The sequence below is a fragment of the Stegastes partitus genome, unplaced genomic scaffold (assembly GCF_000690725.1).
Source record: "Stegastes partitus isolate 25-593 unplaced genomic scaffold, Stegastes_partitus-1.0.2 Scaffold574, whole genome shotgun sequence".
NCBI classification, from domain to species: domain Eukaryota; kingdom Metazoa; phylum Chordata; class Actinopteri; family Pomacentridae; genus Stegastes; species Stegastes partitus.
In genome coordinates, this window is record NW_007578305.1 from 373806 (window position 1) to 385205 (window position 11400).

General features: G+C 40.5%; 1 protein-coding gene across 4 annotated transcripts; it reads right to left on the minus strand.

Moving 5' to 3' along the window:
- Window positions 1–377: 377 nt before the first annotated feature.
- picalmb (phosphatidylinositol binding clathrin assembly protein b) lies at window positions 378–11204 on the minus strand. 4 transcript variants are annotated; one of them, XM_008288795.1, is made up of 12 exons: window positions 11002–11204; window positions 10660–10812; window positions 10190–10273; window positions 8555–8647; window positions 8212–8322; window positions 5746–5862; window positions 5600–5630; window positions 5419–5518; window positions 4802–4861; window positions 3985–4089; window positions 3487–3592; window positions 378–1836 (listed from the first exon to the last, which is right to left on the minus strand). In XM_008288795.1, exons 1-11 carry the CDS (start codon window positions 11090–11092, stop codon window positions 3500–3502), a joined length of 1038 nt encoding a protein of 345 aa, XP_008287017.1. In that variant the 5' UTR covers window positions 11093–11204; the 3' UTR covers window positions 378–1836; window positions 3487–3499. The 4 variants fall into 4 exon arrangements, with proteins under 4 accessions (XP_008287017.1, XP_008287019.1, XP_008287018.1 ...); XM_008288797.1 differs by lacking the exon at window positions 10190–10273 and having other exon boundaries at window positions 11002–11189; XM_008288796.1 differs by lacking the exon at window positions 3487–3592 and having other exon boundaries at window positions 11002–11189.
- Between the last annotated feature and the right edge of the window lie 196 nt (window positions 11205–11400).

Here is an 11400-nt window from a genome sequence, read left to right on the forward strand (position 1 = left end):
TCACCTTCCTGTGTAAAGAAACACAACAAAAACAATTTCCCCCGTAACTATTTTGAGGGGGCACCATCACTGCATCCCGGGTTTAGCTCCACCCAAGATCACTATCACTTTAAACCAATCACAAACAAGCCAGTGGTTGTTTTTCACCTGTAGCACAATGACAAGTGCAGTCAGGTCTCATTATCTGAAACTTGTTGCGTATGAAACACCACCTGTCTAAATCTATGTTTTGGAGCCATCTGTAGCCGACTGTTGATTCTGCATCTGCCTGCATATAAAAAGACAAAAACAAAACACTATGCTGACAAAGTAAAAACTTGATTTTCACCAGATGGGCTCTTGAACGTTCACCTTGACAAAACATAAACAAACAGTAGTTTTGTGGAAGCTGCTCTTTATTTGTAAAAGAAAGAAAAGACTTCAGTCATTGTCTGCTACACGTTCTAATTACATAAAGAAAATATCTGCGGAGACAAACGCAGAGAATATCCTGAATCAAACTTAGGTAGAGTCAAATTTGATTGAATTGCTTTCATATTTCATACATCTTTCACTTTTGCACTCAAAGAACAGTCAGTTTTTATATACACAGAGCACCGATCAACAGTGCTCCTCCGCTCCACCCTGGTCCTCGGGATCTTTTATACAATTAATTTACATCAAATCAGTGACCCTTCGCCGCCCCTACCCCCCCAAACAACATCGGCAACCAGCAAGCAGACCACCCACCCCCCCCACTCCCTCTCGCTGAGGAACTGTAGTGTGGAAAGATGTGTGCAACATGAAGACAACTCTTTCACATTCAGAGTAAAGGCAGCCTTGATTACAGTCAGTGAGTCAATGGCATGCCAAGCTTAAAGCAAATGGAGCCCACCACCCAGTGCGACGCTTCAGATTCGTGGATGAAGTGTTTTTCAACTAGTCAGGAAACTGATCCATTGCAAAATAAAACCCTAGGCACAGAATCGACTATATACTGTTAACTGACTCGTACTCTAACCCCCTGCACTTTAAGCGCAATGGAGATCGTGAAATCTTTCATCTAGTAAAAAATTTTCTTAACACAAAACTCGGAGAATATTTAGTGCTCTATCATTCCGCTTAATAGGTGTAATTTATATAATAGCTATTTTTTTTCTTGTTTTTTTTTTTTACTCTACCTCTTAATGATAGTCTGAGATCCTTGTTTAATGCTGAAGCACTCCCACAGGTGTTCAAAGTACTGTAGATTTTACATTATTTTTTTTTTTCCCCCAATCTTAAACCAATAATCATAAATAAATACAAACAACACACAAGGAATGTCTACTGTAAACACGGTAAAAAAGACAAAAACTAAACAGGTGTAAACGTCATTAGCATCACTACTTAGTGACAGTTAAATAACTGCAGGGAATGGATGACTGACGATCGGATCAAGAAAGGGAAGGACCGCTCTCCTTCTTCCTCCGCCCCCTCCCCGCTGAACATCAAGCCTTTTACATCCAACCACAGTATCTCCAAATACATAACATTAAAGTTTCTCAGCACCCAAACTATCTTTACAGATTACACTGTAAAACGGATAAGGAATCCTCTTAAGGGGGGGTTAGACAGCAGCATCACTCGACGTCTCGGACAAGTTACAGAATAATGGGTGTGAGCTATCGCCAAACGTCATTTGGACATGGTTACCATGGTTTCGGACAGTCGTTGCACCGCTGTGTTCTTGACATGTCTGTATTTGGGGGATGTGTGAATGTTTCTCTGAAGAGCTGGACTGCAACGAGGACAAAGTTTTGCTGCTAAGTGCTTCATCTTCCGAGAGACACTTCCTTCAAATTACATGAACTGCATCTGCAAGAAAGGCGACGGACAACGTCAGAGAACAGCTGTAACGTGCATGGAAATACTGGAAATCAATCAAGTTTAGTGGCGGTTCGCTAAACTTTCCCCCGATGCAGCGTAATGTCCAATGGCAGCAGCCACAACTAGGCACAGCTTTTGACTTTGTTTTGAAGTGCTGTTATCTTCTTAGGGTTTTAAACACCAAAACAGAAGTGCACAAGTAAGGGAGTGGGTAAAGCAGTGTGTTAGATAGTTAAATTGTTAATTGGTGGGGTTACAGGTTAAACAAAATGAATAATAAAAAAAGCCTCATTTAACCCTCTGTACCACAAACCCAAGTAACAAGTATGCTGTCTTTACAAAATCACCCAAATTACACCATTTATCAGCACCAAAAACTGTAGAGTTGTAACATTTTTAGTGGCCAAATTGAGCATCTGTGACATGATGTACAGTCACAACATGTAACCAAATCTAAGCTTTATATTTCTTCACAAGTAATAATTTGCTCTAACCAGATTCTGTAACGGAACAAAAAAAATAGAAGATTTGCGACTCAGTGAGACTTATGGGCTGAACTACAGGCTGTGTGGAAACAAATGTAAATAGTAAAACATCTATGGTATGTAGAGTTACCGTTATCCTCAGTATTGGTAACACCTGTCGGCACTTTATGTGTTTTTAGTTTGTGCAAAATAAGTAATCAAAGAAATCCAACTTTGGTGTTTTTGTTTTAGTGATTTATGGCATCATATGTATGTTATACTGCAAAAAATACACTTTGAGTTCATTCTACTTCTAGCCATAGACATGCTGTTTTCAGATGCAGGACTTTATGTTGCATTAAAAAATCAGCAAAAAATGCCCAGAAAGTGCTTACAGTCCAGAGGGTTAAGACAAATGTAGGCTAACATCAATGGATAAATCCTGTTTTATCGGATCTTAGAAACCCCAGCAGGTCGTTGGTTAGTTCTCACCCCAAGTGTCTCTGACCTTGTAGCGTCAAATTAAAAATATATATTTGAAAAGGTCAACAAGCATGTGAGCTTAGTAGTGAGAATGAAACGACAGTCTAACAAGCTCAGCACTGCAAAACAAGAGCAATGCGGCTTCTTATTTTTTGTCTTCTCCATAGATCATCATGGGATGAAGATCTTTTTTTCTTTTTTTTCCCTGAAAACATTATTCAGGTTTTTTCCAACTCTTGGATCTAACGCTGGCTTAATTAGGTAGCTAAAGGCAGTTACAAATGAGCAGTTTACAAAGTAAAATTGAAGCATTGAATTTTTAAAATGAACTTGCCGGCAATTGTGCCTGCAAACTGCATTTAATAAAAACTTGGGGGGAGAGTTTAGCGAAGAGGCAGTTCGATTAACAAATGGCAACAAAATTCAGAGAAAGCAGGTTTGAGCAATATGTGATGGCAGCAGAGGAACAAAGGGTCAGAATGATTCTGGCTAAATCTGCCACAACAAGCAAGAAATCCAAGCAACAAAGGTCATTCAAAGCAAAGTAAGTGACATTAACACATGTAGCATCTAATTAGATGGCGAAGACATCAAGTATGCAAAGGTAAAAACAAAAAGAAGAAACAAACGGGCATTAGCACTGGACATGCAATGCATGCAGGTGCATCCGCAAGCAAAGAGCATGATGTACCTAAAGAGATGCTCTACAAGAAATCCTTGAGAGAGAGGTGTGCAAACGGGTCCTGTCCAGGGGCTCGGAGAGGACTCTGGCTGGAAGGACTAGAGGCTGCAGAGGGCTATTTCAGGAAGAAATACAGGAAGTAGGAGGACCAGAGGAGAAGTCAGAGTCAGTACAGAGACTGAAGGAGGGATGAGATTAGTTTGGAGAAGCTGTGATGTATGAAAGACGGGTTAATAGAAAGGAGTTGTTCGGAACAGGGAGTCAGAACAAGGGAGATGATTCACAGTTTTGTCCCTTTCAGCTCCGGAGAGTGAAGGGCTCATTGTTGAAACTGTCATCATCTTCGGCAGTATTCACACCGACAACAAAGCTTACACAGTGACTAACTATGGTACACGTCACAGCACAATGGATACACCTATTTACTCAACCTGATAACTGTGCAAATAGATACCGACTTCATTGTGCATCACCTCGGTGCAGTAGTCAGGACTGATGTGCACCCACCTGAGCACTAGACACAGAGCCAAAGGGGTTGGGTGGCCTCATGACAGGCTGGGAGTACATCATGGTGGGTGGATTCATCATCCCCATAGAGCCCATCTGTGGAGGCTGCAGCACAGAGATCAGACAAGTTGCTTTATTTGCTTTACAGATGTAAGAACACTGTTGACAAAACGAGTTCCAATTTGAGAATTTGTTAAATCTATCCGCAGCTGATATTACATTCATTTAATATATCGATTCTATAACTTCAAATGCTGTTTCTGATGTCAAAGAATTAATTGTGAAGCTTAGAAGACACCATTTATGTCAGAAAAAGCAATCTTTTTCAACTACATTTCAGCAGCACATGATTATAAAGTTAATTTGACATGAGGGTATGACCAGATACATAATTAAACATGAAATCTGCTTCTCTTTTGTCATTTCAATAAAACAGACAAAATTAAATGTCTTTTTTGAATCTGAAAAAAAAAAAGAAGAATAAAAACAACCTTGTGCCTGCCGGTAAAATATTAATATTTATGAGCCGAATGCGCTTTAAATATAAACTATTGAGAATTCTCCAGCCTTTATTTTATTTATAAAACTTGAGAGAATATTCATACTGGCAAAAACATTGACTCACTTGACCCAGTTAAAGCGCATTTAATTAGTTCTCTAAACGATGCGAAGCAGGTAAAAAAAACACAAAAGCATTTATCTAACATGAACATCCAGGGTGTGAAATCACAATTCATTTTCTTGACTTCAAAGGCAGATGAGCAGCGAGCGGAAGCTGCACAGACGCAACACGTTACACAGCAGCATCCTCACTTACCATGCCGTATCCCATCATGCCTGTGGGTGTGGTGGCGGGGAAGGCCATGATTGACGGTGGCTGAAGAGACAAGAGCGCTGTCAGTAAGGATTAGCAACACGGTAACGAAGCAGCGTAACATTACGTAACGGCTACACGCGTAGCGAGCCGAGATCAGGGCGTCACGTCCGGTCTAGCCTCCTTTTTTTAAAAACATTTTTGCATCTCCTATAGCTGACTGCAAGCTCTCACTCTGGCTCCTGTAGTTTACTTTGCATGTTATAATTACACACTGAGACCTTTGTAATTTTCGTTATTCTTCCATATTTTCTGCCTGAAATTAGAGCTCTAGGAGTGCATTCAAGAAATGCTGAATCCATAATATGATATCCCTATCTAAAAGGTACAACCCATGTGGCATACTGTTGAAAAAGCCTCTGTTTCAAGGCTGTATCTTCAGTTATGAGCTGTATTATATATGTCAGAGAGGCATTTTAAATGAGGTTCAATGATTTCTGGAACCCAACTCGGTAGTTGTGGTTCCATGTCAGCGCTCTAGTGAAATAAAGAAGAGGATGCAGCAGAGGCACATATCACGAGCACTACAGTGACTACAGTGAAAGGCCTGTGTGTGTCACCATGGAAACGGGGTTCCAGGTCGTGGTCGGCGCCGCCTTGGGCTGCCAGTTGGTGCCGCCGGTCATCCTCTTCTCCCCCGGCTGGCTCCAGTGGATGTCACTGTGGATTAAGACAGTCGATGTTAGCGCCGGCTCCTGACTGCCCCCAGAAAGCACAGAGCTGCGACGAGCCGCCACTTACTTTTTCATGGTGCCGTTTCCGATGCCGAGGTCTGTAACAAGGGAAATTTCGAGGAGCAGCTGTTAGTCCGCTAATGTTTGGTCATTTTGTGCCCTAATGAACATGTGCTTTAATTAGCGAGGCAGAAAGCAAAGCATCACACTCACTGCCGACAAGGTTGGCCAGGGAGGAGTCAAGGTCATCTGACACCAGCTTCTCTGGCTGCTGATTGGATGGCTGGTTGGAGCCGGCAAGAGTTGGTTTCAGGATGCCTCCAGTGATATCTGACAAGACAAACAAGATCAACCTTTTATAAGTCACGGAGGACTATATGTTTTGCCAATAAACCAAACGCATGACTGTGCTTTCTGTTATTATAATTTATATTTTTCCTACTCTTCCTCCACTAACCTACTCTTCTAATGTCACTATGCTGATGCTTTATTTCCATTATTAGAAAAGAGACGACAGGAAATGAGGGCAGGGACACATGGAGGAGTGACATGTAATAAAGGGCCACCGCCAGATGCCATCTGGGGGACGTTGCAGTTCACGGTCGGCACCTCGTAATAACTGTAAATGCACATCAGTGCTCAGTCTTCTGTTGCAATCTCTCATAATGAAATACACTGCAGTTACACCACACAAAAAATAAAAAAAACATCAGACCTCACATGTCTACTGGTCTCACATTCATCTTTTGAGACTTATTTTTCATAAAATGAGAAATGGAAAGTGTCAAGTGGGGTGACATCATTAAACTGCTTAACAGGTTCTCTATTTTGAGAGTTCCTTTCACAAAGTATTGACTGCTACCAAAACAAGAATTGAAATCAGCTTTCTTGATATTTTTATTATCTTGCCACTTCTATCCAAAGTGCATTCAGACTAAAGAAGAATAAGAGCTGGAGGTCATCAGTGGAGGAACAACTGAATGCATGTTCAGAGAGCGACTGCACAAATGAAAAATGTCATCTTTTAACTTAATGTGACAAACCTGTTAGCAAACACTTGTTTTACATAGAATTCTAGCATCACCACAGCAATGTCATCATGAATTTGTAGCTGTGGTCTCCGGGCAAATATTCACTCTCGTTTAACTCTGCTTTGGTCAACTCCTGTAAAAAATTAACTGGTTCTAAATGCAAAAGGTTAATAGTTGTGTTTACCATCTAGTAATTAATCTAGTGTCATTGCTGTTCGGGGCATTTTAGGCGGCTTGTGTTGGCATTTGGAGGATTTTTATGTAAAGCTGCTGCCTGTTTTGAGAGAAATTACACTATGAGGGAAGTGACAATGAATTAAAACAACGTTAAGACTTTGAGTAAAGCTTCAGATTGAAGTGTTGAGTCATTTCATGCATTTTTATTATATAAAATGATTATTGTAGCTGCGTCAAAGAAATTGCTAGTACAAGGTTATATGGCAGATGTTTTTGTTTTCAATACTACAAGTCCATTAATGTTTTTCTTTTATATAGCTATGATTTGAGGTCCATTGTCTATCAGCTTTGTCTTCCTCTGTCTTGCGCTCAAAGCGTCACCGTGAGGTAATGGTTTAATAACTGCTGAGCATCAATACTAACGTGCAGACTATATTTTTCCACGATGACTCACATCATATATTTCTGTCCAGCACCTGGAACTCATCACATAGATGCGTATGCTTTTTGTATGTTTTTTGCTGCTTGCAGATACTGAGTGATAAAAATAGCCCAGAAAAGACAACAGTGTGTTCTTGCAGTGGCAACCTGTGAAACAGGGCCAAGTGCTGCAGATGTTTCAGCTGCATCTGACATCAGGAACAGACACAGCTCTCTGAAACAGACTACATGATTTGATGTCCGTCTAACATCATGATTTTTTCTGTTATTTCTTGAATCGACTAAAGCTGGTGTTGAAGTATTGTAGATTTTGTCAAGAATCACAACATAATGGAAAAACGATATCAGCGGACCATACCTGCAATGTCTTTCAACATACTATGAATATCTTACTTCTGTGTAAGCTTCTGTGTACACAGAGCTTGCAATGCAGCCAAAAAGTCCCTCAGCTTTTATCATATGACCGTTGGCTGCAGCTGAATCCAATTGCTTCATGGCTGCACCAAGGAGTGCAGGATTTTTTAAAATGTATTTATTTAAAAGAATCTGAACAGAGGAAACTGTTCATTTTTTTTTTTTTTTTTTTTTTAAGAGGTCCATAGAGCTCTCCTCTCTCTGGACATAACTAAATCAGGAGGCCCATATTGTTTAGAACCTTTTTTTTTTTTTTTTTTTAAATTTAGCTGTTATTTTTATAAAATGCCATGATATTAAAGCTTAGATTTGACTAATTTCCCCAAACAAATAGCATTTCACAGATGAGCAGGACTGTCAGAAATCTCAAAGTCTGACAAGTCTCTCCATTTTTAAAGTTTCTGGTTCTGATAAATGGTATAATTTTGGCAATTTTGTAAGACAACATGCCTCTAAAACCCATCAACGGCTTTTGGGGTTCAGAGGTTTAAAAGAAGGGCTTTGAGCAAGGCTGAGCTTCGATTCATTATCTGCAAATGACAATTGAGCATGTCTACCTCACTCAAATACAGAAACTTTTTAAGACAGGTATTGCATTAGAAAGTACAAGTCTCACCATCAGAATTGAGGCTGCTGCTGCCTGAGGCTTTGGCTCCGAAAACTGACTCAAAGTCCACCTGGAGTCCACCTCCTGACTGTTGTGGAGGGGCCTGTGGCGTTGAGTATCCTTCAGAAAGAGACGTAAAAGAAGACAGCTGCAGTCACAGAGCTACATGAGGTGAGATTACTCTGAAAGCTGTTCACTGCTTGGACTAAAGGTTTCTGCGCTGGCCCGTGTAACTACAGTGTCTATGTTTAATTACAAGACACTTGTTGCAGAGAGCAGACTTCCTCCACAGAGCAGGAAACTAGCAGGAATCCACAGCTGAATGTGCTGGAGAGAGCCTTCAGTACTCTACCTCTGAATAGACCTGCTACAGTAGAGGGCTCAGTGGGGAAGGGAGCCTGATGTGGGAGGTGCTGGGCAATGGACACTGGACCACAGAAGGAGTCTGACACGCCACAGGAAGCAGGACGAAGAAGAAGAAGAAGAAAAAGAAGAAGAAGAAGAAGAAGAGAGAGAAAGAGGAAGAAAGAAAGCAAAAAGGAAAAGGCATTTCAAGGCCAGGCCGAAGAGACAGGTGGAAAAATGACAGAAATACAGGCAGGAAGAAGACAGCTAACATGTGCAACAATTTTAAAGTTGTTACAATTTTGTTGTTTTCTTTATATATATATATATAGTTTAAGTAAAATGTAGGAGAATAAAACACTGCAAAACAGTATCGTAGCAACCCAGAGAGAGGGATTAAAGGAAGAGTTTGACACTTTAGGAAATAATAGCTCTTTTTTTTTTGGCTGAAAGTTAGATCAGATCCATGACAGTCTCAGGTCGGTACGGTAAACACGAGGCTTCAGCAAACAGATGGTTAGCGCAGCGTAGCATAAAGACCCACTAGGTCTCTATTATTTTAGTCAACAAACTCCGACTGTAAGCGTTTTTATGACAGAGAAGCAACATTACTGCTTTATTTGGCTACAAGATATTGACCGCTAACAGGACGTCCCTCTAATAAATATCAGTCTTGTGTCATTCCACTTCAAGTAATCAACAACATTTCTGCTTGACCACATCTGATTTGAATTGTATTTTCAAAGCATATAATAAAAACATTTCTAAAGACACTTGTGAAATTTTAGCTCGATATTTCAAATAAATTTTTTTTTTTAAATTAAAAATTGACCATTTTCAGTAGGTTTTACTTGCACATTCATATTTGAGGCTATGTTTCAATGACCATATCTTAGGAACTATTAAAAAAACACGCTTGAAATTTGTTCTGTTAGTTGTCATCATGCAATTGATTGAGACAATACAATATTGGACAAATAGATCAAATAGTGTCTGATAATGGGTGAGTTGGACTTTGCAATAAAACTGAAGCCGTTCCTAAGAAATATTATTTTCTTAGTTATATTTGTGACCGGGGCTGCAAGGTGGAGCTGTTGGTTAGCACTGCTGCCTCGCAGCAAGAAGGTCGCCGGTTCACGTCCTGGTGAGGACACCTGGGATCTTTCTGCAAGGAGTTTGCATGTTCTCCCCGTGCAGTGTGGGTTCTCTCTGGGTTCTCCAGCTTCCTCCCACAAGGTCCAAAAACATGTTGAGGTTAATTGGTTAATTTAATTTGTCCATAAGTGTGAATGTGAGTGTGCTTGGTTGTCTGTCTCTAAGTGTAGCCCTGTGATAGACTGGTGACCTGTCCAAGGTTGTCCCTTGCCTTCACCCTGAGTCGGCTGGGATAGACTCAAACCCCCTCCTCAAAAAAAAAAAAAGTTTCAAGGAAAATTTGCTAATTTACAGAAAGATATACGAGTGGTACTAATTTTAAGGCGCAAAAATGAATGTATATGTCTTAACATGTCAAACTTTTCCTTTAATACTCATTCATGTCCACATTTCTACCATAAATATCAAAATAATGGCTCTGGGGGATTTGCACAGGATCCTATGTTTGCCAGGAAACATAGGCTGAGATGGTGAGCCATCATAGTACCTGAGATGGAGTGTTCTATCCGCACTGTGCGTTTGTAATTGGTTGAAACGGATGAGTTTGTGTCAATAAAGGGATTGTAACGATCTGGAGAATCAAAAATAGTGTTGGTAAAAGGAGAACAGGTTTCAACTTAAAGCTCTATGGCATCTTTGCACTACAATGCAACACCAACTGTTCATTAAAAGAGGATGAGCTGTAAAGCAAATGCGCGCATGTTCTCTATAGTGGGACTTAGAGGGTCCTGGTTAAAACATAGGAGGAATTAAGAGGCTAAAAAGACAACATAATCTAAGCTTGGCATGAACAGCAATGACAAGAGAAGATATTTTAGACATTTGCACAGACAGAGAAATCGACATTCAAACTACAGCAGCACAGTAAACATGCGTTCTATTCATGCTCTTAGGTAACTACAGACAAATGAACAATAGTCGACAAGACTTCTGAGGAGGAACAAAATGAGTCGTTACCACCAAACATTTCATGACCAGATGTCCTAGAGGAAAAGCTAACACCGTCTGAAGACACGACAGGTAAGTGAGTGGCATCGACAACGAGTTTTGAGAGGAAAGGGTTAAGGTTTGGCATGGAATCATCTCCAGCTTCAGCAGAGGTGAAAGGATCTACGCAGGCAGAGGAAAGAGAGACAGAGAAAAGAAGGAAAAAAAAAAGAAAAGAAAAGAAAAAAAGACAGAAGAGAGTGGAGAGGAAGAGGTGGGCGTCAGAGTCAGACAACAACAAGAGAAGGAGAGCATGCAGAACATGTCACCAAAGTCCAGAAACACGGATGTGGGTTGGAGGCGGCTCTTTACCTGCCCACGCTGTCGCCACTGGAAGCCCTGTGGAGCCTGATTGCATGGAGGGCTGGAAAGTTGACTGCAGGTCAAAGAGGTCGCTTTCCATCTTCACAGCACTGCAGACAGAAAACCATAAAAATCAAGCCCTTTAAAAGCCCAATCTATCCTGTGCTAACAGTGGAGACACAAACCAAAAAGACAAAAAGGTTCCAGGTCTGGAAACCTTTCGATTATGGTTCTGATCCTGGTCTCTTCTAAAGCTAACATGCAAAAGAGCTGCATTAGTCTAGAAAATATGACACTGTTAACAAAGAAACATGTTGAAAGTGGAGGTCTTTGCCCTTTTTTATGGACTATACAGTCGTTGGAAAAGAACTGAATGAACTCGCAAAAAAATCGGATTTCACAAAAAAA

Excerpts from the sequence above, each read along its gene's own strand:
- picalmb (XM_008288795.1), bottom strand. The coding sequence starts at position 11,092 with ATGGAAAGCGACCTCTTTGACCTGCAGTCAACTTTCCAGCCCTCCATG. Across the intron at positions 4,862-5,418 it reads CCTGGAACCCCGTTTCCATG|CCACCGTCAATCATGGCCTT; the intron begins GTGACACACACA and ends TTGTCTCTTCAG. Across the intron at positions 4,090-4,801 it reads GCATGATGGGATACGGCATG|CCTCCACAGATGGGCTCTAT; the intron begins GTAAGTGAGGAT and ends TCTGTGCTGCAG.